This window comes from Octodon degus, unplaced genomic scaffold, assembly GCF_000260255.1.
Source record: "Octodon degus isolate 3935 unplaced genomic scaffold, OctDeg1.0 scaffold00365, whole genome shotgun sequence".
Lineage (NCBI taxonomy): Eukaryota > Metazoa > Chordata > Mammalia > Rodentia > Octodontidae > Octodon > Octodon degus.
Window position 1 is genome coordinate 101,774 of NW_004524941.1, and position 26,398 is coordinate 128,171.

Sequence of the window (26,398 nt, forward strand, 5' to 3'; positions counted from 1 at the left end):
AGCATTCTGCCTCATGCTCTGCATAAAAATATAACTGATTTTCATGCTATTTTGGCCATAAATTATATAGTATGGAAAAACAGGTAAATATAGTAGATACCTGGTTTCAGGGCTTCAATTTGTTATTGGAGAAATAAAGTGATTTAAAGACTGTCATGATGGTTGCACATTTCTGGGCATGTATAACAAAACATTAAAGTATCTAATTGGAGTGACTGTATGTAGGTAAGTGGCATTTTATGAATTTTTTGCAAAATACATTTATTGAAACTATTCACTGAAATACAATACCTAAAAAAATTCTTTTATTTATATACTTTATCTCAAAGCCTGAATAAAGCATTTCAAAATCTCTAAAGAAACAATTCATTTCTCAATTTGTCCTTCTCTTGGCCAGGACATTAATTGACTGTATAATATAGGTAACTAACACAGGCAAGTAATCCACATTACACAAGTCAAAGTTGTTAATGAAAAAAAGAGGTGTTCAAAGAGCTCTTAGAAATATAACATACTCTAACCTTGAGTGTTTCATTTGCTGTCTCAGGCTATTCACTTTCATTTGTCATTTTATGTATTTATTGGCCAATCTAAGTTACAGTTTAACTTTGTGGTTTCCTTTACAAGAATATTAACAAGTGTCTCGAGTAAAGACAGCGTACAGCGCACTGTAAAAATAAGCAGTTGGCTTCAGTGGAATGTCTAGAATGATGAGAGCTCTTTTCTTTCTGTTCCTGCTCCTGTGTTGCTACACTAGCACTGGGAGCTGTGGGAAGGTGCTGGTGTGGCAAATGGAATTCAGCCACTGGATGAATACAAAGGTAATACTGGTTGAACTTGTACAAAGGGGACATGAAGTGACAGTTCTCAGACCTTTGTCTTCTGTTTTTATTGATCACAATAATCCATCTGGTATAAAATTTGAAACTTTTCCTTCATCAGTAACTCCTGAAGAAAATAAGAAATTTTTCAGGCAATGGATTGATAACTGGATCTATAATGTTCCAAAGGATACATACTGGAAATACTTTCCCCTGCTACAGGACATCTACAGGGACTTTTCTAATCTTTGTGAAAGGAACTGTAAAGATGCAGTTTTGAACAAGAAACTTTTGACAAAATTACAAGAATCAAAGTTTGATGTCATTCTTGCTGACGCCCACTTTCCCTGTAGTGAGCTCCTGGCTGAGCTACTGAAAATTCCATTTGTGTACAGTCTCCGCTTCAACCCTGGATACACATATGAAAAGTACAGTGGGGGCCTTCTATTTCCTCCTTCTTATGTACCTATAGTTATGTCGGGATTAAGTGGTCAGATGACTTTCATGGAGAGAGTACAAAACATGATCTGCACTCTATACTTTGACTTCTGGTTTCAGACATTTAATGAAAAGAAATGGGATCAATTTTACAGCGAAGTTTTAGGTAAGTCATATTTCCTGTTGCTCTTGTGAAGTCTTTATTGCTGTAGGCTTGAAGTGAGCTCATGGGTGGATAATAAGGGATGTATCTTTTATAGCTCAAATGAGGAAATTAGGTATAAACAGTTCCGTCTCCCAACTGCTGTTGAAAATCTTCATAGTAAGATGAGTTAGAAGTCACAACAGGTTTCAAGAAAAGAGGAGCTGAGGATCACCCATTTCTTCCTCTAAGGAGGAACAGCAATGGTTGATATTCTGAGTAGACATAAATCACCTTGAGTGGAGGATCAAACCCTGAATAGCCCACCCTTTCCCTGGAAAAATTGTCCAGCTCATGTATGTTTGCTCTGTGACTTGCAACCCCATTTGATTCACATTTGTTCAGTATTATTTGAGAGACTGTACTTGTTCTTTTATTCACCAGTTATAGTTCTGTCCCAACTTAAATCGCCTCACCTCATGGCTTTGCTCAGTAAAACACCCTTGAAGAGTACAATTTCCAAGCTTCCCACTTTCTGAGTCCAATTTTGCTTGCCTTGGAGAGAAAAATTTTGCTTTCAAAAATTCTTCCAGGAAAAAATTATTCATGCATATATGCATGAGATTTTGGGTAACTATACTGCTGATTTCTACTGCTCTATTGAAAGGAGCAATCAATGCTTAATTGTTTTTGCTTTCTTTTTTATTATTATTAATTTCTTATAACTTCTTTCCACAAACTGTAGGTCTATATCTTGGTAGCCTAAACAACTAGTTTGTAGATAGCATTATGCAGTGAAACAACTTTTGTCAAATTTCTATTACTTTGTTTAATGAAATTTTGCATCTTTTCTAAAGTTATTTTTTTTACCATTTCATATTCTTTAAAAAAATTATTCATACTGTTACAAAAAAAGAAGTCCCCACACTTTAGGTTATATACCTAGAAAGTATAACACTTGGTCTTTTTATTATTAGTAGTATTATTTTATTTTACTTTGAAGAATAAAAACAAAAGCAGGAACACAGATCAGAAACAATGACAAAGATCAATAACAGGATAACATACAATATATATGTTACAGATTTTCAAAACAAGAATAGCTGATTTACAATGCTTGATTTATTATCTATTTTTATTGTCAAATTTGTTGCTCAGATTAACAGATATAGATACATAAGACTGGACATATAACATTAGATACTCACCTTTATTTGGGATGAAGGCTTATAAACTAAGAGGTAGCACAACTATCTTCTCATCACTGAAAATTTCTTCCTTCAACAGATTGATTTTGTTATTTATTTATTCATTTGTTCATTCATTCATTCATTTATTTGCGGTACAGGAGATTGAACTCAGGACCTTGTGCTTGCCAGGCAAGCACTTATTCTACTGAGCTATCTCAACACCCCCCTTCAATTTTCTTATGTAGAACAAAGATAATTTCCATGTAACCTGAACTTTTCTTTCCCAACTGGAAGATACAGTACTCTATCACAAATGATTTCTCATTTCTTCATTAAGCATGACTCAATTATGTTTTTTAGTTTCCTGACTTTTTAAAAATTCATTTTAATGAGATAAAATAGCAAAGAAACAGCTTCAAAACAGTTTTGTCGGACAGTCACAATAATTAATACATTACATGTTGTTGTCTTTGTAATAGTTATTCAGAGTACAAGATGCAGACATGATATCTTGCCTAAACAATATTAGTATAAACATTTCTTCTCCATGAATTAAGAGAAACCTGTATATCTATCCTATCTTGTGTACACACACACACACACATATATATATATATATATATATATATATATATATATATATATATATATATATATATATATATATCTTTTTTCACAACAAAACGGACCTTTATTTATATCGTCCTTTTTTGTTTTGTTTTGTCAGAGATAGATGTTCTATTACAAGGGAGACATACATATATTTTGTTTACATTTTTAAGGTATTTTTATTCATTAAAAATAAGAGTCAAAGCTGTGATGAACATACATCTCTAATTTCACAATTTCTGAATGTTTTCTTGGTACATACAAATATCTTTATATAATAGATGCTGAAGGACTTAGAGAGAACAAATATAGCAGTTGATACAATGTGTCAACCACTGTTTTAAAAATTAACAGTTCCCTTAGAACACCAGGAATCAAATTTCTAAATTACAAAAAGTAGATTGTGACATCCTGTGTAACATGTTTCTATTATTATTATAGAATTATTCAATGATGGAGCTAAACTTTTTGTATCTATTATTTTTATAATTTTATAAGGCAAATTAATTCATGATTAAATTAATAAGGCCTTATTTTAATGACTGTGATTAGGAATATACTGAAGTCATGTCAGAAATGCAGTACCGCCATACGTCTTTCACAGACATAGACACACACACACACACACACACAATTATCATAAATAAAAAACACATGTACATGGTTTATATTAGGCATAATTAAAATATATTTTCTGTCATGGTAGAGATGCTTATACATTGGTAGTTCTACTTTTGATTAAAATAGCTCAACGTCTTTCAAAATACAGGGCACATTAATGTGACAACTTGCTCTTTATATTGTGCTTCTTATCCTGTTCTCTTTCCTTCTTTCTTTCTTTCTTTTTCTTTCTTTCTTTCTCTCCTCACATGCTTTTCTTCTGCTTTTTTTTTAATCCTTTTTTACTCTGTCGCTTTCTCTGTTTTACACTTTGTGTATATCTCACTTATTTTATTTATTTATTTATTTTAATTTTAGGGAAAGGTTTATAGGGTGTTTAGGGTCTCCCAAGAGGCTGGCCACGCCCAGTCTCAATTGCTGACTCAGCATGCCCCTGGGGCAGGGCTGGCCCAAGGAACCCAGAATGGAAACTCTGGCCCTTAAGCCTGCTTGCAGGCACTTTAATCCATTGAGCTATTTGGCCATTCCCCTTCATTTTTGTTTACTTGATTTTTTTTCTTCATTTAGGGAGACCCACAACATTATATAAGGAAATATCAAAAGCAGAAATGTGGCTCATTAGATCCTACTGGGATTTGGAATTTCCTCGACCAACCTTGCCAAATACGGATTTCGTTGGTGGACTTCACTGCAAACCTGCTAAACCTTTGCCTGAGGTAAGAATATCTCTCATTTCATTTGATCTTTGGCTTTTGATTTTCAAGAATAATAAATGTTCATTAGTCAGAGTTCTTGCTCAAAATGAGAGAGATGTGGGTGGTGACATAAACTATCACTCAGGAGAAACTTATGTTTCTTTTTTATCATAAATACCCATATTTCAAAAAGAAATATAGATAGATAGATGAATAGCTATAGATATGCTTCAATATTTCAATGTCAAACTAAAAGAGGAGGCTGACTATGTGTACAAAAAATTTGTAACTAGATAATACAAATTAAATGTATCTAAAACAGGTATTAGATGGTCAAATAACAATTAAGGTCAGGCAACTTAAATTAGAATTACTTAAAACAGAAAGAAAAGGAAGGTTTTTTTAAAATTTCAGTTACTGGTTTTGGTTATATATCAGAAAGACCAGGGAAAGGGGAGTTATCTAGGAAATTATAAGACTTCAAGTAAAAGGTAATGATACTTAGACTAAGGCTTTCAAACAGATGGCTATACCAGCTCATGTACCATGGCCAGCACCACATAATGAATTGAGGGAACAACAGGTAAAACCTGTGAACCTTTTGACACATTTTGGTATTTAATTAATGATCTAGAATAAATGTTCACTATTGATGGTATTGCTAATTATATTCTTATTAGTTCTATTAATTATCTAAAATGTGCCAGAGTTGACTTGCACCTTATCTGATAGGAACTGGCATCCAGTATTAAATTTTATCCTCAAGCAAAATCATAGAGACTAAGGAACCTGTAGTTTTCCTAAAATTAAATGAATACATCCAACTATCACCACCGAAAACATTTTAACTTATTTAAGTAATATGCGCTAATATTTTTTTTAAATTTATTTATTTATTTGTGTGTGTGAGTGTGTGTATGTGTGTGTGTGTGTGTGTGTGTGTGTGTGTGTGCGTGGCCTGCTCAGCCCACCAGGGGGCGGGGCTGGCTGGCATGTGGTGCTGGGGGATTGAACTGTGGTCCCTGTGCTTTGCTAAGCTTGTTCTAAGTAGGTGCTTTAGACCACTGAGCCATCTCACCAGCCCCCTGTGCTAATATTTTTTAAAAATGTTAGAAGCAAAGTAGAAAACTCATGAATTTAGGTATTAAGAAGATGATGAAATGTTAAAACCTGAAATTAGAAAGGAAATAAAATGCGAAGAAAAAAAGGAAAAAAATTAGGCATTATTTTTATAAGCTTATTTTAATTTTTTGAATTTTAACAATTCAAGTAAAAGCTAGTATAACTTACATGTCATAATTGTTCACATACACTGGAGTACACATTCAAAAAGTTTATTAACATAAAAAAGGAACTAGAATTTTCAGGTTTTAAGAGTAACAAAAAAAATCAGTGTACAGATTGATGGGAAAAATAAGCACATGACGAAGAGCTCTGAATGGACAGAAAGCATGTTTTATTTTATGTATTTAACCTTTCTTTCGATTTCTTTTTTTATTATTTTTCTCTATTTTCTCTTTCAATTTAAATCATTAAGAATTATGTAAACTATTGGAAATGTTAAAGTTATGATAAATGCTACAAGAGAAAAGGCTGGCTCTTACTTATCAGCCCCAAAGGGGTCACTAGAATATTAAGTTTGGGCAAAAAAGCATGTAAATAACAAAAGGCATCAGGCATGAAGAAGTCTAGAAGAGGAAGCGATGGACTGATTTCTAGAACTTCTTCAAATGCAAATCAATACTTTTCTCTGTGAATTAAAACACATCTAGAAATGCCAAATATTTATGCTTGAGTGAAAGACTAAACATACATTACTTTGAAAAAGTCAAACTCTGATGTTCGTAACATTCACAGTGGGTATTAGATTTTAGGAAAGAGGAGGGTTTTTCATGGTTTCAGAATTACAAATCCATTTGAACATCATCGAGTAAGTTGGATCTACAAAGTTAGACAATGATAAGAGAGGTTTAGGCCAGGGAGATGGTTCAGTGGAATAAGCGCTTCCCTGGCAAGCACAAGGGCCTGAGTTAAATTCCCGGTTCCGCACACACACACACACACACACACACACACACACACAAAAAGACAGAGAGAGAGAGGTTTAGTGGTAGTTTCCTCTGGAATTAAAAGCACTGTGTAGTGTATAGCACAATCACAAGGTTGGCAATCCTCACATCTGGAACCATTTCTGATGGTTATGGGCAGAAAAGTTTGACCTGCTATGAAGATATTTTGAGAATGTGCTTTCAGTATCTACTGCTTGAACTTGAGTGAGTTCAGTTCAATTTTCTGAGCAATCTATCATAGAAATACACACCAATCCAGAGTATGACTACCTCTGTATCAGAAAATTTTAAGTTATCTGATAGCAAACAAGTGTACGCAACCTATAGTTTTTAAAAAGTCCAATAGTTTTGAATATGCATTTTCCTCTAAGACTCAATTTTAAAAATATCTTCAAAAAACACTTGAAAGGGGCTGGGGAGATGGCTTAGTAGAATAAGCGTTTGTCTGACAAGCCAAAGGGCCTGAGTTCAATCCCCAGTTCTGCCAAAAAAAAAAAAAAAAAAAAAAAACTTGAAAGGCAAATTCTATATGTGATCTCCATGTAGTTTTCCTTTTTGAATTGTTTCCATCATTTGTAAACTATGGCAGATTGTGTTCAGGAGGGAAAACAAATAGACTTCATTGTTCCTTTGTGCTTCTTGCACAAATAGCATCTGAAACTCTCAAGTCCTGTTTCCTTTCATTACACACATCACTCTTTAAAGAAACTGAATGCAATACACTAAAAGTCAGTGTTAAGTTTTACTTGCTAAATATAGACAGGACACTTGCCATGAATTTGTTAAAACTAAGTAAGATGTTTCTTAGCTGGTGGTTTCTATTGCATGCTTCATCATCTGTGGGACACTGAGATCAGTCAGATCAAGGAGAGTGCATCCTACATTCAACACAATATTTATGGATCTTCACAAGGCAGATGACACTACAGTAAGCAGTATAAATGGCACCTGAAAAGGCCAACATTACAGATTGAAGCCTTCTTTACAGACTGAAGTTAGAAACCCATTTTGGGAGGGTTTTTTTTTTTTTAATATGTTCTCACAGACTCAAAGCTAAAATTTATCATAAAGTATACTAATAGTCATTCCAAAGGTAATGATTCAATTTGCCTTTGGTCTCAGAATAGATTAGGATATTTTAAATTCCAATTGAACACCTCAAAAACATCTAGTTATTGTTGATTACAATAATATCAAGGTGGGAGAAATGTCAGAGGGTAATTGTTTACTGATGATAGCAGAGAAAAACTTGTAATGCTTTTCAATTTTTCTTTGGAAATTTAAACTGCTTTTCCATGATGTTGTGGCACTACAATATACAAGAATACTTAACACATTTTAAGATCTTCAAAACACATCCAAAACCAGAACCCTGAAAAATGTTATAAACACACTGTTATGCCTACCAAATGAACCATACTTTAAAAGTCTTATTAACATGGAATTCTCTCCTAAATCTCTTATCCTCAAAAAAACCACAAAGTGCATCCAAAAAAAAGTCAGTCATGAAGTCATGGCACAAAATGTGAAGTTAAGGTACACTTAAATGAATACCACACTGGAGTTGAATTGTCAAAATCTCACAAATCAGGACAGCAATTCCCATAGGCATAAGCCATGCATACGACAGAGTGAAAGTATTAAAAGGTACAGATGACTCAACAGTAAAATTGAAAAATAATATCCTATTAGCACATTTAACTCAAATGAAACTGAGTCTTTCTATGATATACCACTCAGGGAAACTAGGTCAGAATTAATTTCTTGGTCAATATAAGCATATTAATTTACAAATCAATTAAGAATAATGCCTACTGAATCAGACAGCAGAGAATCCCTCTTCTGTAATATATACTCTATTCCAGATATTAACACTGTATTTAAAAACTTGTAAGGGTCAATGTGAAAATTATCATTCTTTCTACCAAAGAAGTATAATGGATACTGACCTAGAAATAAATTCAGGTCCAATTTCTTAATTTGAAGCAAACAAATATGAGAAGCAGTAAATTTTTATAATTTAAGTAAATGATACCTAGGTATGAGAGGTGATAATTCATGTTCAAATCTAGTAAATTCTGAAATGACAAAAATGAATTCATTTGTTTTCCATAACATTAGAGAAGATAGAAAGACATGTTTAAATCACTGACATGGTCAAGAGACAATATTCTATTTGTTAATGTTATATTCTGCAAAGTATTATGTGAGTTTTATATGGTAACAATTTAAAGTCCACATCATGCTAAACATCAAGCACTTATTAGCTAAAGAGGCTAAAACATTTTAATAGACATAATAATTTATATTACAGTTCCTTCCTTGGTTGTCAAAAATAGTGATTATTGGTGCCAAATAATTGAATTAAAATATTATGCCGAATCATCTCAGCAAAATGAGAATACTGAGGATCTACCAATTATTATTATTTTACAATATTATAAGAATTCAAAGTCATAAGTTCTATATTTATGTCAATACTATACTTGGGTGGCTACAGTATATATTTAAGGATTACTTTGTTTAGAAGATTGTAAAAATGCTCTTGGAATAAACACTGTATCTGAATGTCGTAGGTACATAGACACAACTGTATCTGGTTGACCTGGTAGAGAAAATGGCAACTTTTAACAAAGGCATTTCCTTTGTTAGGCTGAGGGTTTTTCCACATTATAGAAAGACTAAGTAATATGGTGTAGCTATGTTAACCAAACTTCCATTTAGGCAGTGTGGTACATGTTCCCAAACTACTATTCCTTCTGCCCACCATGCTGGCTCCAACATTCCATGATTCACTGTAATCTTTTGGTCTTCCCTCCTTTGCAGTGTGGCAGCCTGTGCTACTGTCCATTGAGAAGGTAGACCACCAATTCATAGGTGACCAACACAATAGCTGTGTTTGGAATCTATCTCACCAAGTGAATTGTTAGAGCATGGTGGAATGACCCATAAGCTTCATCTTGAACCACCAAAGACAGTATCTGAAAAAAGGATCTATATTTTGTTTTTTCCTCATGTAATCTTGTTCTTACAACTTCATGTGGATATGCTATAGTTGCGGCACAAGATTTTGAGGGGACAGCATCAAGCATCTTTCCCACAAAATCTGATGCTTTTCACAGACTCTTCAGCACTTTTCATCATCGACACAGTCTTAAAGTCCAGTAATTTTTGCTTTATGCATTCATAAATAACTAAATGGGTAACAGTCTCTGATATCCCAGCATAGGATGCAGACATGCCCTTGTAAAATCCTTTAAGTCCATTTGCCAGATACATTTAAGAGACACATTTAAAAAGCACCCATTTGTTTTTCCCCATGGTTCCTGCATCAAGCTGTAACTGAGTTTTATAAGCCAAATGGTGTCAGTTGCAGTGAATGCAGTAAAATGAGGCTTAAAGTTAGTCCATATTTCTACAGGAAGTGACTTGGCATTGCAGCTGAAATCATGTGAAACTGGGTGGAATCAGGATCAAATGCACCATTCAGTTTTTCCTTGCAATTAGAGTAAACAGCAAAGTATAGTACACTGGAAGGGGCCACCCCCACTATATTGGGGCTTAATCCTCTGAACAAGGAACAAGGCCCTTCTTTTTCCAAGATCACCTTTAGGCAATGGAGGGGTCCAGAAGACATTACTCGGTTAACACTAGCCATGATGTTTAGCTGAACTTCAGAGATATAAAAATGTCACAGAAGACGGCTGCAACCGTGTTTTCACAATTTCCAATGGAGATGTCACAATAGCTCCTACTGTGCCACCACATCACCCAGCAAACAGATGCACCAGCAAGTCCCTTTGGCTCATTCTTTCTTCAGCATGTCCTCCGGGTTGGGCTACCTGCTACAGTCAGCGGCTTCAGTGCTGAAAGGAGACTACAGTGCCAGAGCTGCACCCCACTGCGCACTAGCGCCGCGCCGCCCAGTCACCCTCACGTTCTCTATTACAGTTTTTTATTAAACAAATTTTGCATGTGTTATGTGGTAACCTGAAAAACTGAATTCCTATCTCTTTGTTTTGTGAAAGTTTTTTTTTTTTTAATTAATTTTTAAAAAAATGTATTTAGTACAGGGTCTACACGGTCTCACTGTGTAGATCAGACTCCAGGTGACCCTCCTGATCAGTCTCCCAAGTGCTGGGATTACAGGCATGCGGCATCATGCACTGCCTCAATCACCATCTCAATGTGCCAAGGGGGCGGCCAGCATGGGATTGAAACACCAGCCTCTGTGCTTTGCCTAAGCAGGTGCTGTAGTCTGCTGAGCTATCTGGCTGGCCCTATGTTTAGTGAAATTTTATATCATTTCTAATGCTGTTTTTCATTACTACTTTGTATTCTTTAAAAACTAAAAAAAAAAAAAATGCAAATGAAGTGTTAAAATTTTATTCTTTTTTTGAAAATCGGGGGGGGGGACAGGGAGATAGCTCAGTAGAATAAGCGTGTTATGTTTTGTGTAGGTGTCCCTCCCCCCCCCCCAAAGTCTCATGCAGTCATGGGGCAGCTTCTGGAGCTTGATTATTGTTGGTGTGGTTGCTGCACCTGCCCTGGGGCAATTAATTTGCATAATAATGGAAGGTGGGAAGAGAAGCTTGTTGTTTGAGCTGCTGCCTGCTACCCCTCCCTTGTTCTCTTTCTCTTTGCTGCTGCCATGAATTGTTGCTTTCTGTTGGTGCTGCTCTGCCTTGAAGCCAGCTAAATATGCAGTGAAAGCTCCAGTAACTGAGCTAAATAAACTTTTCCTTCCTTCAATTTGGGGTTGGATATTTGTCCCATCAGTGAGAGAAGAGTAACTAAGACAAAGCACTTGCCAGGCAAGTGCAAGTGCCTAAACTCAATCCCCAGTTCCACCAAAAAAATAATAATAATAAATAAATAAATAAATAAATAAATAAAATAAATAAATAAAAGAGAAAAGAAAATCAGTAACATGTATATTGTGTTACTCTGTTTCTGTCTTTTCTGTCTTTGCTTCTAGTGTTTGTTTTTCTTTTGATTTTACTCTTTAAAATTAAATGTTTTTGAACTAAAACAAGCTTCGCACGTTGAAATATATTTCATTTCTAAATAATCTACATCTGAATCTTTAACAATACCTACAACCAAACCCAGTCTTTACTTGTTTTCATCCCACCATTTATTATTACACAATTGAAATTTCAGTTTTATACTTCTGAGTACAGAAGACTTGAATTCCTCTATTTATATAGGTGTTTCCTGGTTCTATCAAGCTTACTGGGCACTGCATTAAAGTTTCTTAGGAGACCAGACTACTCATCTCAGATACAGCCCTGATATTTGAATTATAATGGAAATAAGCTCATATTTAGGATAGTATAACTTATAGAGGAACAAAAGAACAAAATGAGTTAAGAATTCAAGTCAGTTATCATATACTAAAGGAAAATAATTCCATATGCAGTAATTACATGTCAACTGCAAAAATTTATCTTTTTTCTTTCTTCATGCTAGCAGCAAAAATTTAACTTGCAAAAAAAAAAAAATTACCTTGCTAAGTCATTAAATCTAATGCATATTTTGAATTCAAATTGTTTAGATTCTTTAGTGTTATTTTTCTGAATCCTAAGGTTGAGGAAATATTATTGAAAGTCCAATAGAGTATATGCTTATATAGGAAAGAATTCCTGTCTACAAAAGAAAACTAGGTTAGCCAAAATGGGTAAAGCATAATTGAAAAATATGAAGGAAAATAAAATAATTCTATTGGAATCATTTAGTACTGATACCAATGGTAAATAAGCTGTGCATAGGAGATTGGCATCCAAATCAAGTATTATAAAACAATTGTTGTCTTAAAAAACAATTTGACTTCCTACTAAAAGATATAATTTTTATCATCAAATGTTAAGATAAAGTTTTCCTTGGTTAAAACTTAAAGGTTTTGAATAATTTGATGGAACTTAAAAATGTAGTTACCCAAAATTATTTAGATAAAAATAATGAAACTGAACTATGCCAAAATTAATAGAAATGTTGCAATAATAGCAAAAGCATATAGCAAACTTCATGTCTAGCTAAAGAATGTTCATTAACACTAAAGCAGTTATATAAAAAATTTGGTAAGAAATATCAAATATTTCCTGCAGGATGCAAAAGACACAGTAATTTAGTAGAGTTGTTTAAAAATTTAGAAAATAAACTACATTTCTTTTACTTTGCAAAGAGAATACATTTTGGATGTACTTTGCAAAATATTGACAATTGGATGGTTGGAAAAGATTAAGGTGGAAACCATTGACTTAAATTTTTTTTTTGTTTTTTTTGAGGGGTTTTTTAAAATTTTTAAATTAATTTTAATGAGAAAAAAATAGCAATGAAACAGCTTCAAAACAGGTTAGTAGAGTAGTTACAATAATTAATACATTGTATGTTGTTGTCTTCATATTAGTTGATCAGAGGACAAGATGCAGAAATGATATCTTGTCTAAACAATATTAGTACAAAGCTTTCTTCACATTGAACTAGGAGAAAGTAGCTGTATATTTATTCTATTTTGTTTATACATATATATTTTTTTCACTGAAGAATGGTCCTTCATTTATATCCCCTTTTATTGTTTTGTTTTATCAGAGATGGGTGTTCCATTGCTGTTAGAGAAACTGTGTTTGGAGACGTGTTTAAAGGACCTTTTTATACTTGATGTTAGTTCATTTTTTTTTTTTTTTGGTGGAACCAGGTGTTGAACTCAGACCATTATTCTTGACAGGGAAGCACTTATTCCACTGAGCCATCTCACTGCCCCCCTAGTTCAAATATTGTAGGTACTTGAATTCAGCAAAATAACCCAGTATAGTCCAATAGTACATAATAGTAGCGGGTTATCAGCAAAACTGGAATTATCAGAAGTTGTTGACTTGAGACTTTTACAGCTCAACATATTAATATGGCATTAATTTTTACACCTCACGGTTATACTTTTCTGCTGGATGGTTAAGACCAAGTTAAAACAAGACTTATATAACTAAAAATGTTGTTTTTATACAATGAAGTATTACTCTGTTATAAAGAAAAATAAACTCGAAACCTTCGTACATAAGTGGATGCAACTTGAAGATGTACTCATAAGTGAAATAAAACAGACTCACATGTGTAAATATCATATTGTTTCCCTAGTGTAAGTACTTAAAAGAAGTAAAAATTGAAAAGTGTAATACCGTTAAATGAAAACCATTGGCTTCTTAACCTCTGCCACTTTTCCAATGATACTTGACAAGATGTGACTTCTCTCACTCTTTGTCTAATGTTTCAAAGGTGTGTGCTGTGCCATTCAGACTTTCTGATGTACAATACTCTTTCTTCACAGGAAATGGAAGACTTTGTGCAGAGCTCTGGAGAGCATGGTATTGTGGTGTTTTCTCTCGGCTCCATGGTCTACAACATGACAGAAGAAAGGACCAATGTGATTGCTTCAGCTCTTGCACAGTTTCCACAAAAGGTTAGAAAATGCACCTCAGTACTAGACAAGTGCATAATTAAGTTGTTAACTTCTAAGCTGGGTCCAATTGCAGAATTATCTATATGAGCATTATTTTTATATCTCTAATTTATCTTGCACAGTTTTGAACCAAGCTATATAAGTAGGAATGCTAATAAAAGGGGAAGGCTTTCTTCATAATGATTTTGATGTCAAAATTCAAATCAGAAAGAAATACATTTAGCAGGTTACATGGGTGACATTTTGTTACTATGATATTATTTGTAGGAATTCATATGTAGCAAAATTCTCTACAAACTCATTTTCTTGTGGAATTGCTAAGGGCACAGAGCAAATTAAAGTTATTTCAGAAAGAGATGAAATCTAAATTACTAAAATCACTAGCATATGGCAATATGCATGTGTTGGAAAGAGGGGGAGTTTCATCATACCCTGTATGATTCACAAGGAATCCTTGCCTCACAACTTATTGTAATTTTGGCATTGGGCTTTGCAGTGGTCTGTTCAGGTGACTCTTCTGAGAAAGGCGGCCAGAGTATATCAATGCTCAGGAAAAGCACTGTCCAGATCTAAATAGGGGTGCTGAGCCTCATGATTTGGAGCCTGTTAACATCTGAAACAGGAAGAAGCAACAGATGGTGTGGTGATGCTCTTCCAGTGAACACAGTGAATAAATGCCATGTGTCTTACAGAGATACTACTTGTTTCCAAACAAATTCAACCATGCAAAGAATATAGGAAGAACAGGAAAAAGTAATAAAGTTTCAAGCAGAATCAAGAAAAAGGAAGAGGTTCCCTACCTCTACAGAAAATATTGTAGATACTAATTTTCTGTTATATAGAATACAAATTAGTTGTTAGATATTTATGAACTACTCTTGTATCGAGCATATGTTTTGTGTTATTAGTGTGTTACTTGTTAAGCTGAGAATCAGAAGTTACTCCTCGCATCATCACAGTTAGGAAGAAAGCATTTACAAATAGTATTTCATTACATGTGTATGACTTTGAAATTTCTAAATATTATACTCCCATGGGATTAGGCATGGAAAGGGCTTGTGTCTGAAAATCATATTTTCTCTGTTGTGAAAGAGCATCATGGTCCATTTTGGCAAAAGAAACATTTGAAAGAAATATAGGGATTCCCATTTTTCATATTTTTTTAAACATCCACATATAACTCCCCTGCCTACCACTAATGGAGGCACAGTGGGTTCATCTTGAGAGTGAAATTGAAAGTTTCCCAGAAGAAATACTTCCTTTTATGTAATTAAAGCAAGTTTTCTGTAACTAATTCTTTAGTGATTCCTTTCTAAGAACTGATTAAGGATATTTATTTTTAAGTGTAGAAAGAACAAACTGTAATAAAATAACCTATAGAATAAGTAAATATGCTATCGCTAGTAGAATCAAATGCAAATATATGAATTCAATCTCTGGTTCTGCCAAAAAAAAAAAAAAATACAAATGTAATTTTAAATTTGGAAGCTGCATTCTATATAAAGGTTTTTATCTTTAACAATTTATTATTTTTCTCTATGGTAGAATGAGATACAAATAGCAATTTATTAAACTTGATTATACCATTTATTTATATGGTATAATTATTACCATTTATGTCATTTGTTTTTAGTCAGTGTATTAAAAAATCAAGATTGCTTTTATCTATGAAATATAAAACTATGTATTGAAAAAATCTAAATTAGATTTATCTTTGCATTTTCAAATTACTTAAGCTTTTTTGATCTTATTCCTTACCGAATGTATAGAACACATTTGACTTAATGATACCTGAACTTCTTAACATTTATTTTTACAATAAGTTCAAGTTTGGCAAGCCAAGTAAAATGTGTTTTTATGTAATAGGTTATTTGGAGATTTAATAGCAAGAAACCAGATAACTTATCACCCAATATTCGACTCTATGAGTGGATTCCCCAAAATGATCTTCTTGGTAAGATGCTAGAGACCAAATACTGAAAACCCTAAAAGAGTTCATTCATTTGATGACAGGTCAATAAAAAGGAAACCTATATATCTACACATTTATTATTAACATATTCAAAAAATAAATCCAGCAATGAACAAAATAACATCCAGTATCTTTCTTCTTGTGTTTAATATGTTTATCATCTCTAATACCTTATCTATTATGTTTTATAGTTTCTTTAAAATAAATTTAGAAATAAAAAGAACAAGCAAAAAACTTAAAGTTCATTGAAAGGAAGACTTAATGTTTAAATATTTGATAAAGCTTGCATGCCTATATCTGGGAATCTGAGCAACAAATTTGATGATAGCAATACATAATATACATAATATAATAACCATTGTTACATTCCTATTTTTGTTTTGAAATTATGTACCTTTTTAGGGTTTTATGTTCTTTTATCTTTCTTGTTTATTTTGTGTTTTCTTAAATAAAAAATTAAAAGTTAAGAAAAAGTAAATACAGCCAATCTTCTTTGGTCTACTTTCTAATATGAAGACAAATATAACAGAGGCAAAATCGTTTTGGTCAGAAATTAAAATATCCTTAAAGATAGTTAATTTTCTTTGATTCTTCATAATAAATAACTAGGTTATTTCTCTAACACCTACTTCAATATATAAGATGGTGTTTTCCCCTAAAATAGGGATATTCCAATACCATTTAGAAATATCTCCCTTGTGTAATTATGCAGTACTATATTTTCTTTTCTTCTATCATTATTTTTTAATTGAAATGAGAAAAAGTGTGTTAAAAATTAGAAATGACAGAATTTCACTAAACAAAATGATAGGAATTCAACAACAGTTGTTATACTACTAACCTAATTTTCTAAGAGAAAAACATTTCATAGTTTTTGTTATGAAATAATAACACTTTTTATCTAATTTTACTTTCTCTCCTTTGTGCTCTGAGCAATCTTCACTTTAGACTGAGAGGAATAACTATATTTTTTAGAAGACAGGTTCTAACATGCTCATGGTTTTTCTTTGTTACTTGGATTCTTTTATCTTTTGTGCCCTCTTCTTCTGCACGTAGCAATCACATATTCATTGGTCATCTCTCAATATGCACAATATCTCTGCCATCCAACCTTCCTATACAATCAATGTTCCTTCAGGTGTTTTTGGTTTTTAGATGGAAAGGCAACTTAATTCAGATTAGTAAGTTAGAAAATATGTACCTAAGACAATTTGCTTTAATCACTTCATGTTATGCATTTCTCATATTTTGTATGATATTCACAACTAATAATGTGATTGAAATGCTCCTAATTCCAGGTCATCCTAAAACCAAAGCTTTTGTAACTCATGGAGGAGCCAACGGTATTTATGATGCCATCAACCATGCAGTCCCCATGGTGGGGATTCCACTGTTTGCAGAACAACATGATAACATAGCTCACATGAAAGCCAAAGGAGCAGCTGTTGTGTTGGATTTCACAACAATGTCCACCACAGATTTGGTCAATGCACTGAGCACCATCATTAACAACCCTTCGTGAGTATTCTATAATTACATAGATATTACATTATATTATATATAATTACATGCTCATTCATAGAATTTCATGTAAATTCTGAATGAAGCACAAAGGGTCACAATGAATATAAATATGAACTTATTCATGAGTAGAAATTTATTTAGTGCCTAATAAAGATTGTTCATTTCTAATTGTGACCATCTTCATAAAATTTTTCATAATTTTATGGGAAATTGCGACTAAGGTTTAAGCATAGCACCAGTAAATGGAATGAAATGAATGAGCATTATTACAGAAGGAATGTAAGAAAGCATTAGAATAACAATAAAGCAGAGAAACATAAATATAACAATTCTACTATTTGGCAGAGTTGTTGCTTTCCATCATCATGCTAATATTTCTTTTAAAAGACTATGTATATTTAAAATATGCAACATGAATATATGGAATATATGTAGCACATAGAAATACAAACATATAGTAAAACAAGTTATTATTTCCATTGACTTAAAACTTTCTAAGAATCTTTTTATAAACCAAGAAAATAGAATCAAAGTCTAAGATACTTTACAATTATTCATTCTCTAATATTTTCATATCATTATATATGTTCTTTGGAAGTATTCTTTTCTTTCTTTCTTTCTTTCTTTCTTTCTTTCTTTCTTTCTTCTTTTTTCTTTCTTCTTTCTTTCTTCTTTTTTTTTTTTTTGTGGTACCGGCAATTAAACTCAGAGCCCTGTGCTTGCCAGGCAAGAGCTTATTCTACTGAGCTATCTCCCTGGCCCTTCGAAAGTATTCTGCAGCTATATATTTGCCTATTATATTGCAAACATATGTCAAGATTTGAGCGCTCTCTTAAAACACAATAATCTCATTATTACTATTAAGACAGAAGCTACCTCCTTTGTTACACCTGCTATGTCACGCTATAGAATATTGTGGTTTAGACTTGGTAAGCCTGCTCCCTATTGTACCTTCTGTCCTGTACCATTACTTCAACATCAGTAATACATGGGACTGCAATTCCTCAGTGTAAAATGTTGACCAATTCTCATTATCTAAAGTCACAGTACTAACAAAATCAGTATCAATACATTAATATTAAACATATGGTGAGTTGTTTACATAATAAAATTAATCTAAGAATCAGGATATTATTGCTCACAGTAATTGAAGAAGAAATTAACTATATTAATTCTCTGTATTTGACAACTAAAATTAAGAAAAGAGATATTTATAAAAACACAAGAATGGCCAGGGAGATAGCTCAGTGGAATAAATGCTTGCCTGGCAAGTGCAAGATCCTTAGTTCAATCCCTCATACCACCAAAAAAAAAAAAAAAAAAGGAAAGAAAAGAAACACAGAAGAAAATATTGTAAAAAATCAGATTAAAGTGAAGCAGCAACCTACTTCTGTAATTTTAATCATTAATCCAATCATAAAGTTTGAAAGCTAGTTTCTGATCATTACCAACTCATGAGTACCTTTCCCAGACATAAACCTAAACCTTACTATACACTTGTCTTTTTACCATAGATTCTGACACTTACTGTAACTTTGTTAATGGTGTCCATGAAAAGGTGATTATTCCATAATTCAAGTCTTAAAATATAGTCTTGTTTGTTTCTTGTTTTGAGTTCAGAAATGAATATGTTCATATTATTACATTAAAATTATTTGTTGTTCCATATCATTTTTCATCCTATTGTTCAAAGAGTGTTTACTATCATCTTACTTCCACTTTTTGTATGTACTCAATTTAATCTGATTCCAGAAGTGTGTATACCTATATTTTTCCTTTGTTTTATAAATTGATGTCTCATTAAATTTTTAGCTATAAAGAGAATGTCATGAGGTTATCTACCATTCACCATGATCAGCCTATGAAGCCCCTGGACCGAGCAGTCTTCTGGATTGAGTATGTTATGCGTCACAAAGGGGCGAAGCACCTGCGGCCACTGGCCCAAAACCTCACCTGGTATCAGTACCACTCTTTGGATGTGATTGGTTTCCTACTGGCCTGTGTGTTGACCATTGTTATACTTGTTGTAAAATGTTTTCTGCTTTGTTATCAAAAGTTTTCAGAGATAGGAAAGAAAAAGAAAGACTAGTGTTGCATGAGACCTATAGGTAGTAAACATATAAGTGAGGCTAGTGTATTTAATTTGACCACAGAGAACAAGGAGTAAAATTATCATTTATGTTTTATAAGACTTACTCCCTGCTTTGCTGCCTATTATATTGCTGGTGAAATACTGAATCACATTCAATTATAATTTCATAATTCCTCAAATGTACTTTGATAGTCATGTATATGTATTATTATACCTCTTTGAAAAAGAGTTACTGAATCCTCAATTTTTGTTTGAGAAAAGCAGGATACTTGAAGTTCTACTTTGTATTTTCTGAAAGATTATCCATGAATAAAATGAAGACAAATGGGCTATGTTTGTTTCTGTGAAATAAAATAGAAGGAAATTTGACTAATTTACCAAGTAAATTTCATTTAGACTCTTTAGTAGAGAGGATACATTTCAATATAAACTTAATTCAAATTCTACCAAGACAAAAAGGTATTGAAATATGAAAAAGGAAAATGAAGCTCTTTTGATTGTACAGACTTGTTACCTCATGAATTGGGGAGGAAAGACACTCACACAGGAAACTCAGCTGCAGTCTAAACAACTAAATGAGATAATGTCTCAAAATAATAAACAAAAGGACTAAGGATGTAACTCAGTGTTACTGTGTCTAAATATGTATGCCTTCAGATTCAGTTCACAGTATATACCAAAAAAGTGGTAAGGGAAAAAAGAGAAGGCAGAGAGTATAAGGGAAATGGAAAGGAAAGCAAGGAGTGGAGGAGAGGAGAGGAGAGGAGAGGAGAGGAGAGAAGAAGTGGGGGGCAAGGAGGTCTTAGACCATGTAAACTTTGCGGTTTGACAAAAATCACATTTTAAAGATCAAAGAAGTAGCATGGATCCTGGGGTTACCATAAAGATATAAACTATGACAATGCAGGTAGAGGCCAGATTGGATTTAGTCATATCTCATTGTAGTTTTAACTCAAGTCTTTTGAGCCACACATGAATTATCAATACACATTCTTTTTAAAATATTATATATTTCTTTGAATTGTTTCTTTTTCAAATTTTTGTTCTAATAGAATTTCCAATTAAAACTGCAACTTAAAAAAAACCCAAAAAACAAAATCCGTAACTTTAGTTAGATCTTTGGTTAGAATGAGAAATGCTTTTTTTTACACATGACACCTTGAATGTTCTCTATTCTTATTTAAATGTATGGCAAGTCAAGTACTAACTAAGAAGAGAGAAAAATATGGAGAAAGAAAGAGAAACTGTTTCTATAGGTGGTGAAGATTGGCAAAGATAGGTATGGTCATACAAGTTTAGTTTGATGCTACTTGATTAGCAGATTAAATTTCCTCTTTCCTGTAATAAGACGTTAAGAACTCTCATTTGCAGTTTTATTTTGTCTTGTCAGATGTTTCTAATAACATTTATGCCTTGGGTACAAAGAATATGAAACCCAGAAAATCATATTACTTTTGTCTTTATGCTCATGCCATTGATATAGGGAAAGTGAAATTCCTGACCTGGCCTGGAAGATTTCGTGTTATCTAAAACTGAAGAATTAATTAACAAATGGAGATTAAGAGCAGAATGTATTTATTGGGAGAAAGACAGCTCCTGTCTAAGAGAGGGACAGAGGGGGCTCCTAAGTAGGTGGTCCTCAGAAGTTGTCTCTTCCAGGGACTGTTGTATTGTAAAACCATTTGGGACTAAGGAGGAAAAAATGGAAACTCGCTTAGGTGGATGTGGGGTGGGACAAAACTATAGTCAACCAATGGGATTACAAGCACCACTGCTCAAGTATAATTGATTAAGTCCAAGACCAAATGGGGAAGAGAGTCACATAGCAAGGCAGCATGAATGTAGAACAGGATCTTATCTGGTAACCATTCAATAGAAGTTGGTTTAATGAACTTTTCTGGCTTTCTCAGGGTGATGATCAATCCCCAGTGCTACTAATCTTTAGGAAGAAAAGCATTTGTTTGATCTTTGGTCTTTAGGTCTGGCTCACAGCAGGAGCATCCATCCTCCCACAGTTGTAAGATATCTTATATTCTGTGTTATCTCCTTCTAGGGCCTGGCTCTGTGTGACTGCCTATAATATTTCTAATTTGGCTGCCTGTAACACCATACACATAAAAATAAATGAAGCATGGGATAAAGAGATAAATGTTGTGCATGTTGACTTTTAAAACTTAAACTTCAGAAAGCATAATTAATGATAGCACAGGTCTCCACATCTTTTCCTTCAAATACCTCTAGTCAGAGTCTTTGGATCAGCACAGTTTCTAGAAAAGAAATAAAGTTAAAAGCAGTTCTTTGGGCCAGGGAGTGGAATGAGCACATCCCTGGCAAGCACAAGGGCCTAAGTTCAGTATCGATTCTGCCAAAAAAAAAAAAAAAAAAAAAAAAAAGCAGTTCTTTTGCCTGAAACCTAAACAGTTGGCAGAAAAAAAAAATCACTTTTAAAATATGGAAAACATATGTAGCATTTATCTATATATTGAAAATTTAGAACAAATTATTCAGAAACTATGATAATATGAAAGGAAAATAGATTATTTTATTAAAGTTACAATCATACGAAATAAAAAGGAAAAGATAGTAAAGTTTAATTGGAAAAGTCAATGTTGTATATATTTCTTCATTTACACTAATGGATTTTATTTAAAAAGTAACAAAGTAACTGCAGATACAGAACCTGTAGGATGCAATGAAAGAAATCTTAAGAGGAAAATATATAGCAGTAAATACTCAAATGAGGAAAATAGAATAAACGAGTTTAAACAATCTTATGCTGCAGCCAAAGTGACTAGAAAAAGAAAAGCCAATTAAGCCCAAAGATAGTTGGAAATTATAAAAAATCAGAGCAAAACTTACTGCCACAGAGGCTAAGAAAATAATAAAAAGAACTGAGGAATTCAAAGTGTAGTTTTTTACTAATTTTATTGAGAAAATAAAATATCAATGAAATAATTTCAAAACAGGTTAGTAGGACAATTATAATAATTAATACATTGTATATTGTTGACTTCATAGTGGTTATTCAGAGGAAAAATGCAAACCTAATATCTTGTCTAAACAATATTAGTACAAACTTTAATTTTATTTTTATTGAACTAATAGAAGGTAGCTGTATACCTATCATAACTATTATATACATATATATATATACATATATATTAATGAGAAATAACAATGAGACAGTTTCAAAATGGGTTAGTAGGACAGTTACAATAATTAATGCATTGCATATTTTTGTCTTCACAGTACTTATTCATAGTATAAGATGGAAAAAGGTAGTGTTTTGAAAGAATAAATTCCATTGATTACCCCCTTACCAACCTTATAAAAAAATGAAAAAATTCAAATTCATGAACTAAGCTTTGAGAAAGGCAAAAATCACTACAATGCTGCAGAAATTCAGAAAATCATCCATACCTATTTATAAATTCTTTGTTTACACTGAACCAACCCTGTGTCCTTGGGATGAAACCCACTTGGTCATGATATATGATCTTCCTGCTACAAGCATTTCCTAGTATTTTGTTGAGGATTTTTGCATCTATGTACCTTAGAGAGATTAACGATAGTTCTTTTTTTTGTTGGGTCTTTCTATGTTTTTGGTATCAGATTAATATTTGCCTTGAGAAATGTGCTAAGGAGAAAGACTTCCCTTTCAATTTCATTGACAAGTGGGAAGTGCCGGCTCATTCCTATAACCCCAGCATTCTGGAGAATGAGACAGGAGGATCATTATGATTCTAGTTCTTTATTCTCACAGGATGGAAAATATGGAAGAAATCATTCCTAGACATATATGAATTAACAAGGCTGAATGAAAAAGGTATAAAAATTCTAAATAACCCAATATCAGTCAATGAAATTGAAAATGTAAAAAAAAATATATATATATATATCAATGAAGAAAATCCACAACTGTTGGATTTTAAGGTGAATTATACAAGAAATTTAAGGAAAGTTTAATGGCAACTCTTCTCAAACTTGTCAATGAAATTAATAATTTTACTTGTCTTCTTGAGATAGGGTCTCACTATGCTGTTCAGGCTGGCCTCAAGCTCAATTTGTAGCCCAGGCTGCTCTCAAAAATCACAATGATTCTCCTGCCTCAACCTCCAGAGTGTTGATATTATAGACATGAGCCATTGTACCACACTCTTCAATTAAATTGAAAGAGAAGCAGTTCTCCTCAACACATTTCTAGAGGCAAATATTAATCTGATACCAAAATCAGAGAAAGACCCAAGCAAGAAGCAGAACTATGGGCCAATCTCTCTTATGAATATGGATGCAAAAATCCTCAAAAATTCTAGCAGTACTTGCAAACAAATGCAGTAAATCATCAGGAAGATTAAAGATCACGACCAACTGGGTTTCATCCCATGGATGCAGCATGGTTCAAGATAAACAATGTACCAGATAAAAGTAATGTACCAGACCAATAAAGCCAAAGGCAACAATCACATGATCATCTCAATGGGCACAGAAAAACTTTTGACAAAGTCCAACACTCATTCAGGACTAAAAATTCCATAGAAAATCATAACAGATGGACTTTACCTCAATCTGATAAAAGACATCTATGGTAGACCAGCAGCCAATATACTACTAAATGGAAAAGAAAAAACAGAAACAGAAACAGAAAACAAAACACTGAAGGCCTTTCTTTGAAATGAGAAACAGGACAAGATGCTTTCTGTCACAACTCCTACTCAACATATTTCTGGACAAATTATTCAGAGCAACTATATAATAGAGGGAAATAAAAGGAATAATGATTAGGAAGGAAGAAGTGAAATTATCATTAGTCGAAATGACATGGTACTCTACAAGAAAAACTGCAAAAACTCTTCCAAGAGACTTGTACATCAAATAACCAAATTCAGTAGTGTAGCAGGATAAAAGTCAGCATTCAAAACTTAATAGCAGGGACTCTAACAAGTTGTGACCCATCAGCCCAGCATCTGCAGGCACAGAGCTTTCCTGGTGGCTGGTCCAACCACTTTAGAACTTTAGGAGGACTCTGGTTGACCCACAGGACTCTGGAAAGCTGTGACCCTTGACCTCCAGTGTGCAGACATGGAGTTTGTGCTGGCACTGGTTCAATGTTTTAAGAATTTAGTATTCTGGAGGAGTGGGGACAATGAGATCCTTGTGAATGCAACACACAGGTACAACTGGCACTGAAGATTTGTTGAGCATCAGCCAATTGCCCCCTCTAGCAGTGAGAGGCTTGGTGAGTCCTACCCTGCTGTTCATTGCAACAGGAACCTTACTGACCAATGCCTCACCACTCTAACATCTTTGGTAAATCTGGGTGATAATTGTGAGCTTCAAAAATGCCAAAACACGGGAATGAAAGTCAATTTAAATATTCCAGCCTATATAAAATAAAAGCAGGAAAAAATGACATACAAGAACTTGAAAATCACACACATGAAATTTCTGAAATGATAGCAACTAAAGTAAAGAAAGCAGCCCCTCAGGCTATAGAAGAAATAAGATCAGAAATAATTTCTCCTGTCAAAAAAGAAATAATAAAAATTGTGAAAAAGTTGTTCAACACAGCTAAAGAAGATATAAATAAAATTATAGAATATAACAGAAAAATATCAGTAACAGTAAATGAACAATACATGAAAGAATTAGAATGCATGAAACAGTTTCAAACAGATTTATAGGAACTTAAGAATTCCACTAAAAGCTGGAAAAACTAATTGAAGAAAACCAAAAATAGACTTTCAGAACTCAAATACAGAGGTACAGCTAATGAGCATGAAAGGAAAGAGCTCTTAAAACTAACAAGGAACCAGGAAATAATAATTCATGACTACAAGATGACACAAAGAAAAATAATATTAATTAATAATATTAATAGGTGTCTCAACATTTTTATGCCTGGTGTCTGTTGAGATCCTTTAGGTAGAACCTCTGGACAGTATCTGTGACTACTGTTCCTCAACTATGATCCTTTTCAGCCTGAAGAAGCCAGAGTGATCATTGCCCATGGTTCTGTCATGGCAGTTCCTTTTACTTCTTAAGAGGGTGGAATGTTGTAGGCAGCTGAAATACATAGAAATATTATAGGCAGTCAAAAAGGGCCAGGCCCTCAAAAAAACTATGGAAGACAAGATGACTTTCCAACTTTGCAAGAAAGAGACACTCCCTGCTGTGGGTCGGACCTCAAGACAAAAGAGAAAACAAATACAGCTACATCATTCCCTAGGAATGGACATCAATAATTGATATTCTAAATAGGTATCAATCACCTTCAAAGAGCCCAAATGAGTCACTAACCCAACCTCCAACAGGAAAAGACCTTGTCTGATACTCATGCCCACTGGCTTCCAGATTTAGTACTGGATATAATGAATTTTATCTGAGTAATGGTGCTTGTAATCTCATTGGTTGACCATAGTTTTGTGCTACCTCATGCCCACCTAAGTGAGCTCCATGTTTTCCACCAACTTAGACCTGCCTTATCATATGGTTTTACTCTATAAAAGTCCCTGGAAGAGAAAGCTTCCTGGGAACAACCCACTTGGGCCCACTTCTGTCCCTCTCTCAGATGGAAGCTTTCTTTCCCTCAATAAATATTCTGCTCATAAAAAAGAATAATACATGTCAATGAAACAGTAGGGGATAATAAAATGACATAAACAGACAATTTTCAGGGGCTTGAGAGATAGCTAATAGAGTAAATGCCTATCTGGCCAGTGAAAGGTCCTGAGTTCAATTCCCAGTACTGAAAAATAAATAAATAAATAAA

General features: G+C 33.4%; 1 protein-coding gene and 1 pseudogene across 2 annotated transcripts; one reads left to right on the top strand and one right to left on the bottom strand.

Annotated features, from left to right (window-relative positions):
* The first annotated feature begins 698 nt into the window (after nucleotides 1–698).
* Nucleotides 699–19,626, top strand: LOC101587037 (UDP-glucuronosyltransferase 2B14-like). 2 transcript variants are annotated; one of them, XM_012513211.2, is made up of 6 exons: nucleotides 699–1,429; nucleotides 4,393–4,537; nucleotides 13,910–14,041; nucleotides 15,908–15,995; nucleotides 17,312–17,531; nucleotides 19,350–19,626. In XM_012513211.2, exons 1-6 carry the CDS (start codon nucleotides 699–701, stop codon nucleotides 19,624–19,626), a joined length of 1,593 nt encoding a protein of 530 aa, XP_012368665.2. The 2 variants fall into 2 exon arrangements, with proteins under 2 accessions (XP_012368665.2, XP_004648275.1); XM_004648218.1 differs by having other exon boundaries at nucleotides 699–1,425; nucleotides 4,389–4,537.
* LOC105741250 lies at nucleotides 9,426–10,394 on the bottom strand (annotated as a pseudogene).
* Nucleotides 19,627–26,398: the final 6,772 nt, after the last annotated feature.